The sequence below is a fragment of the Blennius ocellaris genome (genome assembly GCF_963422515.1).
Source record: "Blennius ocellaris genome assembly, chromosome: 17".
Taxonomy (NCBI): domain Eukaryota; kingdom Metazoa; phylum Chordata; class Actinopteri; order Blenniiformes; family Blenniidae; genus Blennius; species Blennius ocellaris.
In genome coordinates, this window is record NC_137666.1 from 7,707,934 (window position 1) to 7,730,032 (window position 22,099).

The window sequence follows — 22,099 nt, forward strand, 5'->3', positions numbered from 1 at the left end:
TACAGTCCTGCTCAGACATGTTGGCTCCCCTGACTCTTAACTTCCGATAGAATCTGGTCCATGTATACTAGTTATTAAGAAAAGGTGAATGTTTACTGTACTTTTATCAAACACAGAAGACATCTCCACTCACAGGTCTCCAAAATCTTAGGCAGCTCTTCAGAGTTCTCAAAAAGGCCTTGTTGGCAACAACCTGCAGAGAAAGTCGAATCACAAGACTGGAGACATGAATCAATTGGTGATCAGATGTTAGAAGCTCTGGGCTGCTTACCAGTGTAGGTTGAGGTTTTGATCCAGGTCAGTGTTGGTGTTGGGTAGCCAGTGGCATCACAGCGCAGGATTACATTGCTACCCAGTGGAGACATGACCCTGGTGGCTGCAGGCTGAACCGACGGCCTCATACAGCGAGACAGCTCAGCCTGGGTCAAGAGCATCCCCGCCTGACCCAAAGACCTGCTACACATCAGCATCTGATCCATCAGGACTACAGGACTCCCCAGGGACGATGACAACGACATGAGCATGGAGATTTGACAGTCACACAACCAGGGGTTGTCATGGAGACCTGGGTACCAACATGATACGATCTGTTTAGGTGATTGTCATGACAGAATAGCCTGATGTGGAGATTACACAATATTAACTTTTATTTATGCAATTCCATTTCACTGATGCTTTTGACTGTTTGCTTTAGAAACACATGCAAAACACTTAAGTTCTGCTCTTACTGTGCGTAGATTAAGTAATGCAAATCATTATTTAAAAAAAACATATTTGCTATAACATTGTTGTCCGAGACTTCAACGATCACTTTCCTCACTGCTTGGACTATGTGCCAACACAATATTGATTCTGTGATTGATTTGGCGATGTCAAACTTATTTGTTTATCTCACATCATGCCTCACACCTCTAACTTTGTACTGTGCCTTTAGAACATTCCAGTAGACCATAAGGTAATGTGTTGTCCCAATCCATAAAATACCTAAAATTCTTCTCTGTACTGATACTCCTTGTTGTCCTGGAAGAGGAAACCAAAGGTCCAACAGTTCTGCAGGTAATATAGTAAGCCTGCGGAGAGAAGAATTCATCAGTTCAGTTCAATTCAGCTTTATTTATCCTAGTTTTTACAGTACTAACAATTATGTACCCCCGGTACATGTGTGAAGAAAAAACAAAAAAGTAAATTCACCTGTTGCTGGACAGGTCGAGGTAGGTGATGTTGGGGAAGAACAGAGCTGCATGGGCAGGAAGGCTGGATAGACGGTTGTTATGGAGGCCCAAAGTCTGAAGGCGGGGCATGTCCCTGAGTCCCTCCCAGGGAAAGGAAGTCAGGAGGTTCCCGTCCAGACGCAGCTCTCGTAGAGCCTTCAGGTTGACGAAGCTGCTGGGGTGGATGGATGTTATGGCGTTGTAGGTCAGCCATAAGTAGCGCAGCTCTGACAGGTTGTAAAAAGCTGCACGAGGCAACCTAGTGATCAGAGTCTTCTCCAGACGCAGTTTGACCGTGTCGGCAGGGACATTCACAGGTACAGCTGATATTCCAGGGTCACTGCACTGCACCAGCCTGCCATAATACACAAATATACTGCATGAGTGGATTCACATACACACAAAAAGTAATCATCTTCTTAAAAGACACATTTGAAGCAAATGTCTTTCCCATTCGTACTAAAAGTTGAGAGTCAAAAATAGGTATTGTTTCTGCTGCTCCCTTCTGGAATTGTCACATTGGACCATGTAAATGGATATTTTAGCTGTGTACCTTACCTGTCAACCTGAACAGTGGCACTCGTTGAATTCCATAGACATTTAATATTTCAATGTGAGGGTGGTATTGAAGGATAATTCAAGACAGTTTACTATTTTGTTTTGAGATATTTCAAGCCAGTCTCAACAAACAGTCATATGGCAGTTATAAATATGAAATCTGTGGTACAGTGTGACCAAGATCAGTTTAGGCAACAGATTGCAATATTTTCCAGAAGGAATATCTTCCTCCATTAATTTTGGTAAATAGGATTTTGTCCCGTTGCTGTTGTCAATGAACTTATGACTGCTACTCTTGACAGCATAAGTACTGGACACGTTGATATAAATCAGCAAGCTTCTCTAACCTATCGGGCTCCTTGATGCAAAGTAGAAATGCTCAAGCTTATATTTTGCAGTGGTAGTTCAGAAATTGTTTGTGGAGATTTTATATGTTCAAAGGCTTTTCTGCTTCAGGTGAAGAGTGCACAAACACACCGGTGTCCCACTGCTCTTCTGTGTAACTTTGTTGTGCTCCAGAAAAAATCAATGCCAGCTGAATCATCCATCCATATTCGATGCTACTTTATACATCTTGGGGTCACTGGAGACTGAAGCCAATCGATGCTGACAGAGTTCACCAGGTACATCATAGGAGAGGCAATTTTACGCGCACTCACATTCATGTCTACAGGCTATTTAGAATCAATGATGAACCTCAAATGCATATTTATAGACAGTGAAAGGAAACTGCAATAAAATTCCCACAGGCACAGGAATAACATCAGACTCAAAAGTCCAGACTCGACTCAGAATTAATGTCAATGTGAGGCAACAGCGCCGACTACTACAACACTGTGCAACTGTCGCTGAATCATTTACACACCATTTGCATTTACAAGGGCCCTTGTTGTGAAACCTTTACCCTGTGAGTTTATTTGGTTTTGATGCAGCAGGTGGATGCAATGACTGCTTGTTTGGTGCACACCATTTGCAAGTGTCTTAGATCATTTTGTGCTTTTGATCCACTTCCTGTCAGAGTTGAAATGCTGAAACTCTTCACAGAGACATGAAAACAAGACACAAGGTGATAGTAATGTCTCTTTAGGTCATCATTATATCTTGTTTATCCATTTACCCTGTTTGCTAGGCTCAGCAGAAAGACTGACAGTACAGCTAGACTCACTGGGTCCAAATTTCAAATAGAAGCCCCGCTAAGCTTACTAATTAAAAATGTATTGCTGCTTGGTCACTTGGAGTTAAGATTATGTAACACAAAAATTAAAATGAAGTGAATCACTTTAGCAAAGTGCACTACCAGCTGAAGCAAGCCCTACTCTTTCATTGAATGGGAAGTATTTCAGAACACACAAACATGAAATGAGATTCTACTAACAGGCCGAATGGTACTGCATATAAATTAAGTGCAAATAACTTTAAAAGTATCTCCTTTAACGTTCATCAGGAAAGCTTCATTTATTTATTGTGAAATAAGAAATTATATAATATATACTACTAGGAAAACATTGTCTTAAAAATGAAAATGAAACTCTTCATTTCTTTTCATACCTTTAAATGTTATCATTTTATTCAAATCTCTTTCTGAAAACTCCATTGGTATAATATCTGTGACAGAAATTTTTAACCTCTTGTAGATAAGACTCTGGAAGAAGCTTACATTCATGAATGGGATATTATAGCTTGAACAACATATCTTCTTAAATTACAAATCATTGATGTGAGACATGAAGTAAAACTTTTGTCGTTTTGTCAGCATGCATAAAGTTTCATTTCCACAAGATTCCCACTTTCCGGCTCCTCTGAGTGGTGTCCACTACAAACCAAACACTATAAGACCACAACATCTTAATATTCCAAAAATTAGCAATATTCAATCACACTTGGAAAAATAAAAGTGTTTGTAATAGACTGACAGGTCACGTGCACACAAAGACACTCAAATAGAATTAAAGTCAGCCTCACTGCACCTGAGCTCAGCTATTCCACTGCTCCCATACGTGCAGGCACATGAAGCTGGGCAGGAATGGACCGCCATCAGAAGGGATTGCAGAAAGTGAAGAAGCACCAGCAGATACATCCTTCATCAGACAAACCCTTTACTTGCAAAGCTCTTTGATATCTCCATGTTCTTAGACCTTTCCACAGTGAGGTTTTGCCCACGTTGCAGAGTGAAACTGAATCCCAGATTAGCAGGGATTACACAGTTTACAAGCAGCATGTAATCCCACGTCTCACTGTCAGAGTAACAAATCACAACATCAGGGCTAAATCTGACCTGCAGAGACCTCGAAGATAATGTAACGTTCGTACCATGTGAATGGTTTTAGAAATACTGGGAAAGAGTATAGGCGCAAAGTTAAAAAAATCAGAACAACTGTGGTAACTGCTGTTGAATGAATGCCTCTGGCCTCTCAGCCACCGTCTGAGCTGCTTGTGCATCAACCTCAAAATAAGAAATGTGAAATGTGTAAATGCCCCAGGAAGAGTCTTACAAATGGTAAGAGACAAGAGCAAAACAAGGTGAGGCGTTTTTTATTTATTATGTTCCTCCCCTGTGGCACAAAGTTCCTGAATTTTTCTGAACTTAACATGGGCTCATTTGACTAACTCATTTCCATATGGGTCTGTTTCCTGTGTCCGGGAGGTGAAAACACCCTCAGGCTGGAAGCTTTATGAATTTTGTTTTTAAAGCTTGCTTTAAGTGTATTCGGTTATTTGAACTGGTATCAGTACGGCATTTCTGCACAAATTTAAAGAAAAATACATCTTAACAAATGGAACTTGTTTGAAGAGGTGACTGGAGATTCTTGCACTCCGGACGGAAAGCAAAGGCTGCACCTGCAGGAAGTGAGCCGCTTAAGCCTGGTGTTTCGGATTAAACGGTTTCCCTGTTAACTGGTGACAACTTCCTTCTGCATCCCTTGTTACAGCTAGTAACTGCGAGTAACAAGGGACGCTCGAGGAAGGCGGTCACCAGTTAACGGAGAAACCACTTAATCCAAAACACCGGCTTGGAACAGACGATAGACTGGTTGAGTGGAGCTCTAAACACCGCTGCCACCAAACACCCCGTGGGCTGCCTATCTGTGGGAGCCGCTGACAGAAAGGGGAGTCAAGGGGTGCCGGGTGGGACCGTTCAACAAGTCCGGAGGAGACTGAACCTTCACATTCACTCGCATGTTCGGAGTTCTGAAAGTTGCTGCCAGTGCACTAGCAGAAATATGTCTGCTGGACCTCCGAGTGTGAACGACCACTATGTTTTCCACCGACGGCACCTGGAGGAGCTTCCGTCGGAGGCGCCGATGGGACGGCATGACGGCCAGCCGGGACTCGGTGGGAGGCAACCGGCGCTACAGCCCCAGAGAACCCGGGTAAGAGCTTAAACGTTACTGGAGCACAAGCTAGGTGGAGAGGGACACTCGAGGCTGGCCGACAGCAGGGCCGAGCTCAGCAGCACTCAGGAATTCAGAACAGTTCAAGTTTGGGAAATCTTAGTAAAGATCTACCGAAAAAGACGAAACATTTAATCAACAATGGGCTCATGGCTTAATGAGGACTATGAGGCGATTTGTTGGGAGGGATATTTAAAGTAATAATGTTTCTCTCAATGTTTTTCACCATTAACTCAGATTTTACACCCATTGGCTCACATTAAGTTACCAGATCCGAGTGAGTTTTCAGCCTCAACACAAGTTAAATAAATGCAGCTCAAATCACAGGCTCGCTTGAAACTAGCATTGAAGTCCTATAATTATCACATGAGTATTAAAGAAACTCAGTTTAATGTACTTAAGCAGCACTACGTTTGTTTACTTGTACTTCTATGAGCACGTGTTTTTTTTTTTTTTAAGTATATGATGATATATTTCACAGGCCGACATCGCCCAGCCTCGAGCGCGACCTGCCAGTGACCCCACCGCCCGATGGCCTCTTGTGGATGATCCCACCACCAGAGAGCCGCAGCTGGACGACTGCGAGCGGATGGGGACTCTGTTTGGGATGCTCAACAAGTGCCTGCGGGGAATGGGCTTCAGCCAGATGTATTTTGGGGACAAGATAGTGGAACCGGTAGTGATCGTGTTCTTCTGGATGCTGCTCTGGTTTCTGGGAATCCAGGCCCTTGGACTGGTGGGAACTCTGTGCATCATCATCATCTATATCCAAAAGTAGCGACGAAGAAAAAGGAGCCTGCTGCTTTCTTTGCTTACCGCTTACACATGTGGGACTCATTCCATACTGATGAGGGTGTGGGTCGGCTCTGCGGTGGATCTGTGCGTTTTTTTACGAGGCGATTTGGGAGAGAGCGCTCTACTTCTGTAGTAATGTAAACAAATTTGAGTATTTCTGGAGTTTTTCTTAAAGCGTGTTCACATAGAGAAAAGATGGGGTTAATTTTGTTTGATTTAGAGCTTGTATTGCCTCAGCAGGAGCACCCTGCTGTTTGAATCATATTGTAATGTTGTTTCCCAGCTGGTTTTAAAGGACATAGTGGTGACTAGTTTATTTTTGGTTTGGGGTAGAACTGACAGAGAAAGAAAGGGAGACACATCCCTGTGTGATCAGAGGCCACCTTTACATGTACCCTGGTTTTTACTAAAATTGATAATTGCCCCTCTATTTTCACAAAAAAAATCTTAATTTACACCTGATCGTTTACCAAAAAAACTTAATTTCCATGGATCCTCATATACACCTGGTTTAGAGCTACTAAGAGCATGCTTCCATCGCATATTGTGACATTCATCTCAGCCTACCCCTCCTTAGATAAAAACAAAAAGTTTTTCAATACCCCCCCCCCCAGTGGCCCGGAGTTTTCAGAAATCATTGTGGTGACTTGTAGCTGCTGCCCAAACTCAGAAAAATATCAAATAATTTTTTTTAAATACCTGGGTATGTGGAAACGTGGCCTGAGTCACTTAAAAATGAGAGATTTCTACACTAACAATTTTTTGGGTTGTTTTTTTTTTTTTTTTATGTGATGTGCAAGCACAGCAGCAATCGGTCTGAATTGAAAGCTGGCTTGTGGGTTTGTACTGTGACGTATTTATGCTGTAAGAGTTTACTTTTGTGAGATGCACATTTTGATGAATAGCCACATATGTTAAGAGTTTGATTTACTCTTCAAATCAACCTCTCATGTTAAGTATAATGGAATGTCTTCCAGGGAGAGTTGACCAGCTGGTATTTACCTTTTCAGCTCCAGTGCGATATTGCACTATCAGACGAGGGAGCGAAGCGACGTCAGCAAACACGGCTGAGGAACGCCATATTTAAAAGCTTTAAATCAGTCTGACGCCACCACTTTGAACGTATGCAATGTGTCATGCTGACCGTAACTCGTCATCACCGGGTAGTTGCCTCACTGTCAGCATTATTTCTCACTCTTCAGTTAAGGTAGATGAATATGAATGTAGAGTAATCCTCAGGGAAGGGGGGTAAGAACGCAGGTTCAAGACAAATTAAACCAAAACAGAAGATGGTGTCATATCTACTGCTCGTCCCAGAGTGTATGACTGGATTCACTAAAGTGGAAACATTCTAATCTGGAGGAAAGTGTGCTTTCCTCAATTCTCACTGGTTGAACTTCTGCTGTCTTCTGCTCCACTTTGTTGCGGTGTGAGCTCGGAATGCGCAATATGTCGTAAACGTGGGCCATATATAGAATGATCAACAGACTGAAAACAGATGTTTCTATGCATTCGCGCTCTTAAGTAAGACTTTTCAATATGAAAGAAAAGTGCAATTTTATCACAAAATAATCATATATGTATGAGCTCACAAGAAGTAAAACATTTAAATCTGTTGACAATCCTGGGTTACATGTAATTCCTCCAGGCCTCAGAGCAGAAGTTGGAAGCGCAAAAGATAAAGAAGAAAAATGGCCGAAACAACTGAATTGCACAGATACTGAGCTGTTACAATAAGAACTCTGAAAGTAAACCTTATTACAGGAGGTGATGGTGATTGTTCGATAGTGTTGATACTGGTGTGAGCAGATTCACCAGTGCCTCAGTCTTGTGTGATTGCACAGCAACAGAAATGTTTACTTGAAGGTTTTCTTGTGTAATTGGGATTAATGGGCTACTATTTCTTTTTTTTATCCTAAAGATTGAATACAGTACAATCTGTTTCTCTCATATCAATCGCCATGTGCTTACATCATTTTTTATTTATTTTTTTTTGGGGGGGGGGGATTCCAGATTCAAAACATGTTTGTTGAGTTGTGCAAACATTGTTTTTCCTTATTTGTGGTCTCGGCCACGTACATTATTTAACCCCTGAGGAGGATGTGTTTTGTGCATCTCTTGTATTGTCAGGATAATAAGTGCAGCGTTATCACACGGAATGGAGAGAAAAAAATCCTCATGAAATTCCTTAAATTGTACTCTGTTTGAGATTGATCTCTCCAATGCTGCTGTTTTGCAAAGTGTGGACCAGACGCAGCTTCTGGAAACATCTGGTGGTCAGGTCGATGCCTTATCCCAGGATTTTTCAATATTTAATTTAAAAAAATTAAATAAATGCAAGTAAATGTATATTTAATTTCAATACATTCTTAACAGAGCTTATATTAAGTATAACAGAGATGAATCCGAAGGTTTACAAGAGTTGCAGACTATATATGCAAGTATGATATGAGTGGTGTTCAACTGAAAAATAAAAACGTGACAACGTGAGTGCAGTGTAAAGTCTGGGCGGGCTTTAGGGGGACGCATGGTTCAAGCTCCTGATCTCAAGCACAGCGGCATGAATACTACTGAGTCATGAGAACAACTTTAATTTTATCCGGTCTTGTTTTATTTCTATTTTTTTTGGTACAATATATCCGATTGTAACTTAACGCTGTCCCCGTTTGGCTTTGGTCTCAGGTTATTTTTCAAATGATTTGATCACAACGTGCTGGGATTATTTAGATGTGTCAAAGTGTCCATATCAAACCGAACCACTTTGAAGTGGAGGGAATCGTCACTGCTGATTCACAGTAACTGTAGTTACCTCTTGTAAACACGGGATTGTTTATGAGATTTGCACTGACGAGATTTGATTCATTCCTGTTAGAGAAATGATTGAACCTGAGTCTATGGCATGCGTGTGCGTGTGTGTGTGTGTGGGATTAAAGGTGATTGTTCTTTGTCAAACGCCGACACGTCTCCTGCAGAAGTCCTCATTCTACATTTTCTTTCACGGATACCGGAAGAGTCGGGTGATTTCAAAATGTCGTGATTGGTAAATGTGCCAAGTCGTTGTCAAACCAGGACTGTACTTGTAACTAACACAGTGAGATTATCTGGGAGAATACAGAATGGGGCTACTCAGTTGTGCATAATTATTTTGATTTGGTCGATTAAAATTTGTGTAAAATTACTTGAGACCCGACAAATAAAACAGATACATCTACAAATGCACTTCTGAAATATATGAAAACCATTTTTTCCCCCCTTAATTGTTGCAATAACATTTTTAAAATGTGTGCAATGTTAATTTAGCTGTTTGAATAACTTCAATGATATGAAAGTTTTTTTTGGACACAATGGCTTTAAACCCCAGATTATGCAAGGTGACTATTTTTTTTTAACTGCCACTTTCTTTACAATGTTTGAACTGTAAATTGATGAGTAAAATAAATCCCTGGTTATATAAACACTGACATAGGTGCTGCTATTATGGTTTGTTTTCCCCAGTGAGGAGTAGACAGTCGATCCTGTCGTGAGTCATATTTATATTGGGATGTTTTGTTATTTTTTCCAATTCTATAGTATGAGATACAAGAATGATTCTTCAATAACTTAGACCACTTTTTCTGGGATTTTTGGCCAATTTCTTTTAACACATTTATGAGTGGAACATAATGAATTCATATTCTGATCAATTTCCAATAAAGGATTAAAATCTGTCACACATGCTGGACTTAGTATTTTTAATAATATATCGTCCATGGATATCTGAATAAAAAAATGTCAAGTACAGTCAGTCCACTGGAGGCTTTTACTGTGAAAAATCATTTTATATAAGGCTTTTTAATCCATAGAAGCTACACTTTTACACTTGACCTTATATTGTATCTTGATGACATTTAGTTCAGAGAAGGGTGCACAACCTGTGGCTCTTTAGCTCCTCTGTAACACTATCATAATATATAATGTATGGTTTTAATATTTTATTTGCACTTTTTTGTTTTTAAAGGACATATGTGGCTGAACTTAAAAAAAAAAAAAAAAGGGAGAGCAGCTAAACTGGCTAAAATGCTTAAAATCAGTACAATAAACAAATGAACAGACAAAATGTCTAAAATGGCTCAAAACAACGAAATAAACCACAAAAAGCTTATTTGGTTCATTTACTGTTTGTAGTTAGATGTTTCAAGCAACAATAAATCTGTGGTCAGAACTTCCAGGAAAAAAAAAATGTTAAAAAAAATTCTCAAACACATTCAAATACTTCCACTGAGCAAAACAGGCATGTTTTTTTTTAATGTATTCACTGCTGAATCAGGAGTGAAGGCATCTTTAGAGTTGTCATCATGCGTGTGTGGTTACGTAAATGTGGATTACTCTCCGGAGGCGTGTCTGTCTGCCTGCGACAGGAGTCTGCGGACGAGCTCAGCTTCACTGACGACAACCATTAACCCCGTGCAGTCAGAGGAGGCGCTCGCTGCGTTCAAGTGCGGCGTTCCTCCGCCCATCATAAATAAACGAGTATTTACAGTATGTACATATTTACAACGCATCCACAGAGTGGTAGCAGTGTGGCCTGCAGATCCTCGGGGCACATTTACCAGAAGCGCATAACTTGGTTTCAAAGGTTATAAAAAGGTAGAAAGTCCCTTTTTAACACGTTTGTACCAAATATGCTCTGTCATTAATGTGTTTCAAAAATATGAATTAACTCCTGATGATAGAAAAAGAATTGAGGAGTAGCAGTCCAAATGGAATCGGATTCTCTAAAAACGAGTGGAAGAAAACAACTTTACTCATATTTCTAAAAAAAAAAAAAAAAAAAAATGAATATCAGACATTAGGTTCCTTGGAGTGTTTCTCGGCAGCTTTTTTTTTTTTTGAGGGGGGCGGTAATAACCATGGCTCAGTGGCCGTTGCCGCCCTCGGACAGGATGCGGCTGGGCTCGGTGAACTTGGCCGTGGCGATGTAAAACAGCGCGGGCCCCGGCACGAGGGCCAGCAGCGGCAGGTCCTGCTCCAGCTTGTCCAGCCGGGAGATGGAGATGATGCCGTACGCGTGCAGCAGCCAGTGGCTGAACAGGACCACGAGACGCTTCTTCTTGGCAACCAGATTCTTAAAAGACTGTTGGTGTGAGAAAGTCATAGTGAGGATTAATCCATGCGAGGAGAGGTCACATGTAATTTTTTTTTTTTTTTCTTTCCATTGTAGGTTATTAGTATTGCTGTGTGTGGAAGGCAGGGTGCAGTGAGTGCAGCTACCTGTATCTCAGAGGCAGACATGTACACAGCCAGAGTAACCAGAGACAGGACCAGGATGATGTAGGGGAAAGCGTAGTCTGAAACACACAGAAAGGTTAGTCCCAAATAAACAACCATGGGAATCTTGCAGAGCAACTCTCGCACCTTTTCAGTTCCCACAAAACAGGTTTGGTCGGATTAAAACAAACAATTGTGCATGAATCCTGAACGGCAATTTTCCGACGCTAACCAGACAAAGCCAGAAACCGTTTCCAGTTGCTTTTTCCTTCTGTACAACAAATCCCCCTTTGACAGTGGTACTCACAGAGCAGTCCTCCTCCTACGGCCTGCAGCACGGTGAGGATGGGGAAGAAGTACAACGCTGCGTAGATGCTCTTGAAGCGGTCGGATTTGCCCAAGCCGCATGCAATTTTTTTCACCAGTAGAGGACGGAGTAGCATCATCAGCACCAGGCAGAAGGCATAGTAGATTAACACGATGGTGTAGCTGGAGCAAATGAAGTTAGACAAAACGATATTATTACCCAATGGTCTCTAGTCGGTGAGACAATGGAACATTGGTCTCCTGCACCACTTTATTATTAGCCTGCGATCTGGTCCAAATGTAATTAATATGACCTTCCTCCTCCCGTCACCTGTATATCCAGTGGATGCTGTATTGCCCCCATCTCTGGAGATACATTGTGTTGTTGGTACTCACAGAGGGTACACAGCCTCCTGGGTGCAGTGTAACGTCTTGATGTAGTCCGGACTGGGGTTGTAAAGCATGGTGTACCAGTCTGACAGCATCTGGACTCGACAGGAACGGATGCTTAGATTTCCCACCGGCTCTGTGACCAGCAGGGTGACCACGGCAGACAGGCTGCACTCCAGCATGGCCGTCACATGCTGCAGCAGGGCACTGGAACTGGGCACAAGAGCACAGGAGTGAGCACCAAGAAGATCTACAAGACACTGGCCCCATCGTATTGTGCACATTCTCATCTCTAACCTCTTCTTCCCAGAGTACCACTCGATAAAGAACCAGTGTAGCACCAGAGGCAACATGGCCATGAAGCCCAGGTAGAGCCAGTCATACGGCTCGGGGGACTCCGTGCAACGGTCACACACCTTCTGGATGTTGGCCCGCTCTCCTCGAGGACAAACCTACCAGGAGACACACAACAGCAATCAGAGAAAGAGAAGAAGAAACACCCACATCCACTGCAATGATATTTACTTGCGTTCAAGAAGTGGCTTACAACGACTGCACGATGGACTGAGTGCATTTTCTTCAAATTTGTGAATTGACATTTCGTTGTTTAGTTGTTTATTTGAGCAGTACACATTCTGCTAAAAAAAATCATTTGAGCACAAAGAAAGCATTAACAACAATGAATATGCCATCCCTATATATATACGAATCCTTGCTTGACACAGTCAGAATCAGGTTTTATGGACGCATTTCTCACTACAGAAATAAAATCTTGCCACAATCACCTCTGCAGGAAAATATTGAGACCCTCATACAAGTGTGGCCAAATCATTTTCCAAAAGGATATTAAGATTTGAGTTAAATTACATTATATAGTTCTGATTAGCTACAATTCCTGCATAACATAGACAGTCACCTAATGTGTACAGAGGTCCAACAACTAGTAGATTCAGAGATATGCCACCTTCAAAATAATAGCAAAACAGTTCCAACGCTGCATGTACACAGACATTCATACTATTCGTATATTCCTATTGAACTGCCAATGGGTCGGACGGGACCTTACAACGCCCAGGTCTGCCATAGTGCACCAAATACAACTTTTACTGTAATGATCACAATTTAACAACCATCTATACAGGCTATATAGCTGCTATACACTCAGTTCCCCAGACGCATCTGTACAACACATTGTAATGTCTTCCTTATTACTGTAAGGATTAGGAACAGAGATTGATGTTTGTACTCACGCCACAATCTCCCTCTACTGATCCGTTGACCATCAGCCTCCCACAGTACAGGCCGGGGCAGGTTGAACTCATGGCCACAACTGGAGGGGCAGAAACACAGTTACTGTTTGAGGCAGACATGCACGTCAGGAAGCTCCAGGATCCCCGTGTCTCAGCACATCATTTTCCGATGACATACACATTACTGTGAGTCGACTGATCAAACTGTCATTGCAGAACGTTAATAGTTTATATGGACGCGCAGTGATGGCATAATTCTACCATCCAGGCACTTGAATGTTGTTAGCTTAGCCACCGAGCATCAGGATACCCCTGGCTGATATAGTATTCGAAGCGATGTCATTCGTGTCGAAGAACGTTTTAGGATTTAGGTGGAGATAGGAAAATAAGCCTGCACAACGTACCCATGTTGGGATAACGAGTAAATTAATCAGTTAGCTCCTCTTCGTTGTGTCGTTTCTTTTTCTAGGACCGGAAGTGGACGGAAAAATCCGAGCACCGGCGAAACCTCTTCTTCTGGCTTGGCTGATCAGATGCTTGCGACGATGGAGTGCTGCCCTCTGCTGTTCGTCCATGTTCGTGCTTTTCATAACTGAGGTTTATGGATTTACATTGTGCGGAAATTACAGGGTCAGACGGAAAGAAATGATGCAAAGCAAGAGTCATTTCGAAAACAGATGATTTATGTATTTTTTGGTCAAATGGTCAATTCAAAGCCTGTCAGATACCGTTAAATACTGTTTCTGTCCCCATGGTTATAAATCTTACAGTGGAGTTCAGAGACTGAATGACGATCTTTCTGTGGTTGGTTGCATAAATTACAAATTACTGCAGGATTTTTAAATGGATATGAGTTGCCTTTACCTTGATCATTAGATCAGACTTTACTGATCCCACATGGGAAAATTCGGTCATCACAGAAGCGGTTTCACGTTGCACAAAATACTTAAATACACTATAGTTGCACACACATATATATAGAGAGAGAGGGAGCGAGAGAGAGAGAGAGATACAATTTCAATTTACAGTTACAACAAAAATGCAAAAACGCCATCACTACAATATATTCAATCAATTCAAAATAAAACGGTTGCACACACTTTTTTGAATCTCGGGAAATCCAAACCCCCTCGACACAATGTGTGAATTTATTTTTTCCTGATTGCAGACACTTTATAGTTAATATGTCATCAATGATGAAACAATCACGAGGTGACGTCGTCTCAGCTGCACGATGTTTAACAGTCTGTTTTGCAGTAGATTATATAGTCGTAATGTAGTTTTTTTTTTCCATTTTTGCTCGTATGGACGTACAGTAGAGGCGAAATCGATCAGCAGTTACCATGGCAACCTCGAGGGACGTCACGCAAAGCCGTGAGCACGTTTATAGGAGGGGGCGTGGCTCCACACGGGAATACGGCGATACGAATAGTTGCTGTTGTTTTTTGTTTATGTGTGCGTTTGTTTTGGGGTTTTTTTTAATTCTCACTCCTCCGCAGACGGTGTTTTTTTTTTTCCTCCTGCGACCGAGGAGGAACAGCGGAAGTCATCGGTCTGGACTCCAGGTTCACCTCCTTTTTCTTGTGTAGTTGTGTGTGTGTTCCGGGGAGGATTCGTGAGGCCCCGAGCCGAGGAGGAGAGAAGATGTGCTGGGAGGAAAACACAGCGACGAACCTGAACAGGAGCTGGTGACCGGGCTGGTCAGTGTGGAAGGAGGAGAAACAATGGGAGCTTCTTTTTTTTTTTTTTTTCCTACTCAGCGACACTGAGCTCCACTGCTAATGTGGCTAACCTGCTTCCACAGAGCTGACTGACTGACTGACTGACTGGCTGCTCCCCTCCTCCAGATGTAAACACATACCAGCTGAGCCAGGTTTGATAAACACAGCAGAAATGTGCATTTAGAAAATCACCATCCTTCTGTTACAGTGTGACAAATGACTGTAAACCAAAAGTGAAAAGACTAATTCAACTGGTTAAATTCAGTACAGTTGCACTGTTTATATATTGTGCTTGATTGCAAATAAATAGGGCTGTTGAAATAGCAGACATTCTTGTAAATTTTATGACACAAACACTGGATTATTTCAAAGTATCTCTATAGTAAGCAAATTATTTTTACGTTCATTAGGAATTTACTCTGTCAAAACATTAAATTCATACCCGAAGTGTTGAATATTAATTTGGATTATGTAGACATTCAATTATGTTTTATTTCTAAAGTGCCCAATACAATACAGTAATCTCACTTTCGCACTTTCTAGAGCAAAATCAAACAATAGGAAATAAAAAAAATCCACACAACCAGACTCAGAGGAGGAGAATTTCCGTTGTTCCAGTTGGGGTTAGAGGATAGAAAGAGAGATAAGTAGAAGAGAGACAGAGATATTGTGGGTGAGGGAAAAAAAGCAACAAACAGATTAGACTTAGATATTCAGTAGCCAATTACAAGTTTAAAAAGTGTGAAAGTCAGTCAGATGGTGCATATTGTACTAAAGAATGAACATAATTACATATGTGAAAAATACCCCCCCAAAATCACCCAGACAATGTAATTACAGTAATGTGAGTCGTTGTAATTCTTCACTTACTCCTTGGAGGAACAGGAATAACAAGCCATGCTGTGCTGCTTCAGTGTATATGAAATAGCAACATGTTTGACCTTATAAAGGATAAAATAAACAATGCATTTATTTTGCACAAGTTTTGGAATGTTCTTATCTTAACCAACAGACAAGTATTTTGGACATTTAAGGAGTATTTCTTTGGTATAATGGGGTCAATTAGTGGATTATCCTGAGAAGGTGATTTCAAGACAAGACTGTCACTGTGAGTTTTATGGAATTGATCAAAAACGTTTACAAGCATAGTTCATAACATGTTGCAAAGAAACATTTTGGGGAGTATTTTCTAGGTGCTAACTGCTCCCATCAGTCAAACATCTACAGACTGTCAGCATGTGGAAGCAGATTTTGCTTCCCCTTGTGTTTTCTCCTCGTCGGCTGATTAAAACCGAGAGCTGCAGATGGGAGGGTCGTCAGCTGCTCCGTTTAGATCCAGGAAAGCTTCTCTGAATGTTGACGCCTGAGACGAGGGATGACTTTTCTCATTTGGTCTTTGTGCCTCGTCAATGGATTCGCCTATTAGCACCGCCCTGCAGGGCAGCAGTGGCAGCAACTACACCGCCGACTCCTCGGGCCAGAGCTTCTTCAACCAGCTGGGCACCGCCTCACCTGCTGTTCCGAGGTAATTCACTCACGATGTTTTATGCATACTGTCCCAACGTGCATGTGAGGGGCACGGAAAACACAAGCAACTGCTTGAACTACTCATTGTGTCAACCTATGGGTGACACACAGCCAAGTGTAGGGTGACATGCTAATTCCACAATTAAATCACAGTACGGTACAGATTTGCAGATGTTATGTCAATGGAAAGTTATATAGGTCGGTTATACCTCATTTGTGATTGACTGGCTATACAGACTGCAGAAATGTGTCACAGGCCGAGAAGAAGTACCACAGGACTTTCTTGGAACTGAAACAAGTATTGTCCAAATGTGTGTCGTCTCTCAACCATATGTGTTTTCAAAGTATGCACTATGTTGAAGGTTGATTTTTCCTGTCCTCTCTGGGGGGGTCCGGCGTGGGTTTTTATAGGATTGTTTCCATAGTGACCAGTTTGGTGACCGCCACCACAGAGGCCACAGTGCTTGCCACAGCAAACCTCTCAGCATTCATAGACCAAAGAGGGAGTGAGCTCAGCCAGATCCAGCAGGCATCGACGCCCTCGGTGCTGAGCGCCGCCAACAATAACTCTGTGCTGCAGGGAATCAGGGTGGCGGCCCAGGCCCTGGTACTGCTCGCCATCTTTCTCCTGTCCAGCCTTGGGAACTCGGCGGTTGTCATCGTCATCATCAAACACAGACAGCTCCGGACAGTCACCAACGCCTTCATCATGTCGTTGTCGCTGTCGGATTTCCTCACCGCTGTTTTGTGCCTGCCTTTCTCTTTCATCATGCTCTTCAGTAAGGACGGCATCTGGATGTTCGGAGACCGTTTTTGTGTGGCCAATGGATTCTTCAACACCTGCTTTGGGATTATCTCCACCCTGACTATGACTCTGATCTCCTTTGACAGGTATTATGCGATAGTGAGACAGCCACAGGCCAAGATCGGCCGTCAAAAAGCAACCCAGCTGTTGGTAGCCGTGTGGCTAACTGCAGTCATATTCTCTTTGCCGTGGTATCTGTTGATTTCAACCCCGACACAAATCCACAAACAAGGCTTCTACCACTGTATGTATGTGTTCCACTCTGGTACGTCACGCATGGGCACAGGCTACAGCATATGTCTGATTGTTGTATGTTACTTACTGCCCTTTTCCCTTATGTGCTTTTGCCATTACAACATCTGTAAGACTGTTCGACTCTCTGAAATACGAGTCAGACCAGTGACGACGTACGCGTACCTGCTGCGTTTCTACAGTGAAATGCGGACGGCCACCACAGTTCTGATCATGATTGTTTTCATCATCTTTTGCTGGGGTCCGTACTGTTTAATGGGACTAGTTACAGCAATAGGGGACTACACATTCAACCCTGCCATGGACACGGTAGCGATTTGGCTGGCTTGGGCTAATGGGGCGATCAACCCCCTCATTTATGCTTTGAGGAACCCTAACATATCCATGTTACTCGGTAGAAGCAGAGAGGAAGGCTACCGGACCCGAAACATTGCCGCCTACCTCTCCAGCCACACTCAGAACCGCGAGATTCGTCCGAACCAACCCGAAAGGTTAAGGGACCGCTATGTGAGCCGTGTGGGGATGACTAATAACAGCCGGCTGTCCAGTTCAAGCCCTGGCAAAGCAGGAGCGGGAGGAGAGGTGGCGATGTGGGCCTGTAAAAACCCCGCTGTGCTCTTCTGCAGGGATGCCCAACACGGCACTGAAGCGCTACCCAACTCTGTGGGCTCTCCAAAGATGAAGACGGCCGACACCAGTCTGTGACGTGTCACTTACTTCTGTTTCGTTGGTGTAAATCAGTTTTATAATAGCTGGTAATCTTTGTGTCCCGTCACATCGCAGATTCTAAAGGTCTATGAGGTTTGACGATGTTTCACTTAGAATTTAAAGAATTGTGTTTACTGATGTGCCAAAATGGTTCGTGCAAACCAACAAGGATAGCAAGGTTGAATCATATCAGAACTCTACAGGATCACTCTGAAATCCCCCTAGTGATCAAATGTGTGTGTGTGTATGTGTGTGTGTGTGTGTGGGTATATGCGTGTGTATGTGTGGAGGCGGCGGTTACAGGGGTTAAGCACCAATCTTGTCTAGGCTGCGACGAATTGCAAACAGGCTTTGCAAAGTATTTCCCCAAATATCTGAAAACATTTGCAGGGATTACTCATTACCTAGCATGATTTGCAGGGCCTCACAATCTTTTGGCTCAAATGATAAACATGTACAACTCTTATTGTTGCAGTGTAGTCTATTAGTTCTCTCTTGGATCTCCAAAATCCTTTCCACATAAGTTCCTGTCAATTACAAGTTCAAGAAAGTGAGTCATCTGCACTTGTTTTTGGTTCCTGTCCAGTCGAATTTTGACCCTAATTTCACCGGACGTTTAGGTTACGTCCTTGCAACATACGTGTGAGATATGGAAAGTACAAATTCGGTTTGATTCTTGGATTTTTGTGTCTACAACAAGTTGTCCATTGAATTAGCACAGAGCAGTTTATCAATGACAGTTCAATATATCATTTCAGTATGTTAATGCATGTGTCTCTAGATAACTGAGGAAGCAAGTTACATATCCTCAGTCTTTGATACTTCATGCGTACGACACATTACATGTATGTACTGTACATGTCTTATATGATTTAAATTCCAAAAAGACCAAAGGACACAATTTTTCCATCTAATCCCGTCATTCCAACATGATGGTAAAAACAATAACCAGTAAGACAGTGGAATCTAGAAGTTATTGAAAAGTCAGACAGATGCTGTGGCGATGGGATCAAACCAGTAAGTCGCACAGTGGCAATCATCCGTACATGCTTCCGAGGACTCGAAGTTTGAGGTTTGATCAAACGGAAGTGTGTGGCTCGAGTAGCAGCACGATCCTTTACAAAACTGCTGAAATCATCATCTCAGCCAGGAGGCCAGTAAACCAAGCTTGGCCAACACGGTCTAGAATACTTTATCTTCTGAAGATATTGCTCTGTAAAAACAACACGGTTCAAAACTAATTACATTGCAAGTAGCCCTTCATACTTCTCAATACCCTTGAAGTAGCTATTGGATTGCAAGGAGGAGATGACCAATACCGTAGAGTATTTTTTTTAAGGCACACGTACGGATGATTGTTGTCTTGTACTTGACAATCGATGGACTCAGATTTTAGCAACATAACATAACTTTTATGTCTTAGCTATGCGTATTTTAGACATCTTACAGTCAAATCAGTGGCAAGTTCTTATAACTGTGAGCATCTGGGTAAAATCAGTCATTCATAGTGTTTATGCAGGTTCAGTAAACAAAGGTAGAAGATGAAACACTCCAAAATTAAAGGAAAGAGATCTCTGAAAACATTGAAGGTGTTTTCTGTTCATTTACTGAAACGTGAATTCAGGCTCCGCCGCATAACTAAAGAGTGAACTTCTGTGTTTTATACATCTTTAACGGCTTCACTTTCCCCAGAAGAAGCCCAAGTTTCACAAAATTCATAATCCGAGTACTGTTTTGTATGTTTAGTGGCAGAAATAAATGTACATAATGTTTCCATCGGGGGTTAATGTTGGACAGCAAAAATATCTCATGTACAAACAACTTGGTGTGAAGGAGAAGACATATAAGTTAAGGAGGAAGATACACAGACAAGGTTTTCTATAATAATGAGTCAGGATGGTTTGACAAGGAATGAACCACACAAAATCTAGTATTCGTGGCCGAGCTAAGCTGTGAACGTGCCGAGTGGTTCTGGCGGTGTGTCAAGAACCACAAGATTTATGTGTCAAGCAGAAAGCAAATGTGAACACTTCAGCCTGCCCTTTCTGTGTAAATGTGTTTTTTATATCATCCTTTGTCATAATAAAAAGCTTGTTACATTTTCTAATTGCAAATTCCATTTTTTACTCCTTTAAATCAACTTTTGAAGTACTTAAGAGTTTCTTGTGAAAAAAAAGTTCAAGTTAAAGGCACATTGAAAATTAGCTAAATGGCCCCTCCAATTCTCCAATTTAAATTTCTGCATGGGCTCTTGTCCTTTCATGTTATTTATTAAGTTTTCTCACCATCACATGATAATGTATTCTAATTGATACAAATGACTGGAATTTAGTGTGAATTAATTAATACATCCTACGTAACAAAAGCTGAATGACAATGAAAACATTTTCTGAGGAGGTAACAGACACTATTTTGAATGGCTTGACTTTCTATTTTGTAGTTTTCTTTAACATACTATATGACTGTCTGTACTTTTTTATTTTGACTACTGTTGAACAATTCAGTATTGCATTACTCTGCATTGTATCAGACACGTCTTATTGTGTGGGGTTTGCATGTTCATGTAGTGAATATGCAGTTCAACACTGTTAAAAATCCACTTAATATATGATTCTTAAATTGTTGAAGTAAATTTAACTCATCTATATTTTTGGTTCGGTGACTTTGATTAAACATGTTTAAAATATATATATATTGCAGAGGTGTTAAAAATCTATGCTTTGATCTTTAAAGTTTGAATGTGCACAGTGCTGTGGAGGTCCAGGTTGTGACATTCGCAATAGATATTTGTCTTATTTTCATATTTGATTAGATGTAAACTTTAGTAATATGCACCTGTAATAGGCACTACATCTGAACTTGATGCCGATAACTTGAGATGGTTTTCTAAACCAGGAGTCGGAATGACGCAGAGGTGTTTTTCTCTCGGCTCACACTAGAGGGCGTCGCGACACCAGTGTACGTCAGGCCACATGGACAATAAAGCTGGTCCATTTACAATCTGAGGTTAAATCTCGAGGCTTTTCCTCTGAAAGAGTGGGCATCCCGCGGGACTGCACAGTGGCCTACAGAGGATGAATGACTTTTACTGTGAAGTTACTTTACTTCATCTGGCTTCTGCATAAATCTGTGATCTGACCCTGATCATGACTTCAGCCCTTCCTGATGATTAAAAAGTCAGGCTGAGCAGTTTGTTTTAATATATGGGGGTGGGGGTCCCACCTATCTATTAACTTTAAAACACTTTATTAACAGGTGGATTTATTGTGAGTTTAATAAAATCTAATTAAAATGATAAAAATGAGTTTCATACCAAGAGGTTTACGGCGATAAAAGCATACCATATCTAAAGGCTGACCAGATATTTCAAATCAGCCATAAATGTCACAGTGATACCTTTATGCTTCTTTCTTGGCTGTGGATCCCAACAGAGATTACTGATATTATCTTACAATGAAAAAGATAAGGAATTCCTTTGGAGGAAGAAAAGCATGGCTGCAGCAGGAGGGTCGAGGTGGTGAAAGGTGCTTCCAGCTCAGTGAGGTGAGATTCGTCTTCCCACGAAAATCTGTTTTAGAGTGACGCTGCATATAGTAGAGCTATTAATTATCTGATACAATGCCGGATTTGCAAGTTTTATTATATGGAATACAATGTTTACTTTTTTTTAATCATATACAATGTGATTTTCTGGATTTTTATTTATTTATTTATTTATTTTAGATTGATTCTCACATTTGAATTGTATCTAATATTACAGACTTGTCCATTCTTTGTAAGTGGAAAAACTTGTAACAATTCTCATTGGATTAAGTATTTATCGACCCCACAAAGAAACAACATTGTTTTTTTGTTTTTTTTGGTGATACTGATCTTTAGCCAGATTATAATAAGCTTTGTTGATGACCACCAACAGCTGGGTTCACAGCTGTATATG

At 41.5% G+C, this 22,099-nt stretch overlaps 3 protein-coding genes across 3 annotated transcripts; 2 read left to right on the forward strand and 1 right to left on the reverse strand.

The window, feature by feature from the left end:
* The first annotated feature begins 4,797 nt into the window (after positions 1-4,797).
* Positions 4,798-9,438, forward strand: fam241a (family with sequence similarity 241 member A). The gene is made up of 2 exons (XM_080513205.1): positions 4,798-5,140; positions 5,643-9,438. Exons 1-2 carry the CDS (start codon positions 4,991-4,993, stop codon positions 5,937-5,939), a joined length of 447 nt encoding a protein of 148 aa, XP_080369331.1. The 5' UTR covers positions 4,798-4,990; the 3' UTR covers positions 5,940-9,438.
* Positions 9,439-10,108: 670 nt separating this feature from the next.
* jkamp (jnk1/mapk8 associated membrane protein) lies at positions 10,109-13,623 on the reverse strand. The gene is made up of 7 exons (XM_080512454.1): positions 13,554-13,623; positions 13,150-13,229; positions 12,197-12,351; positions 11,906-12,112; positions 11,511-11,692; positions 11,207-11,283; positions 10,109-11,069 (listed from the first exon to the last, which is right to left on the reverse strand). The coding sequence occupies exons 1-7, from the start codon at positions 13,555-13,557 to the stop codon at positions 10,851-10,853; spliced, it is 924 nt and encodes a 307-aa protein (XP_080368580.1). The 5' UTR covers positions 13,558-13,623; the 3' UTR covers positions 10,109-10,850.
* Positions 13,624-16,183: 2,560 nt separating this feature from the next.
* Positions 16,184-20,222, forward strand: gpr135 (G protein-coupled receptor 135). Its single transcript, XM_080512455.1, has 2 exons — positions 16,184-16,395; positions 16,809-20,222. The coding sequence occupies exons 1-2, from the start codon at positions 16,280-16,282 to the stop codon at positions 18,157-18,159; spliced, it is 1,467 nt and encodes a 488-aa protein (XP_080368581.1). The 5' UTR covers positions 16,184-16,279; the 3' UTR covers positions 18,160-20,222.
* Positions 20,223-22,099: the final 1,877 nt, after the last annotated feature.

What these genes read in the sequence shown, in the direction of transcription:
- fam241a (XM_080513205.1), top strand. Translation starts at nt 4,991, where the DNA reads ATGTCTGCTGGACCTCCGAGTGTGAACGACCACTATGTTTTCCACCGA. An exon ending in TACAGCCCCAGAGAACCCGG is followed by an intron (nt 5,141 to 5,642) that starts GTAAGAGCTTAA and finishes TATATTTCACAG; the next exon opens with GCCGACATCGCCCAGCCTCG.
- jkamp (XM_080512454.1), bottom strand. An exon ending in CAGTAGAGGGAGATTGTGGC is followed by an intron (nt 12,352 to 13,149) that starts GTGAGTACAAAC and finishes GTCTCCTGGTAG; the next exon opens with GTTTGTCCTCGAGGAGAGCG. An exon ending in TGGTACTCTGGGAAGAAGAG is followed by an intron (nt 12,113 to 12,196) that starts GTTAGAGATGAG and finishes TCTTGTGCCCAG; the next exon opens with TTCCAGTGCCCTGCTGCAGC.
- gpr135 (XM_080512455.1), top strand. Translation starts at nt 16,280, where the DNA reads ATGGATTCGCCTATTAGCACCGCCCTGCAGGGCAGCAGTGGCAGCAAC. An exon ending in GCCTCACCTGCTGTTCCGAG is followed by an intron (nt 16,396 to 16,808) that starts GTAATTCACTCA and finishes GGGTTTTTATAG; the next exon opens with GATTGTTTCCATAGTGACCA.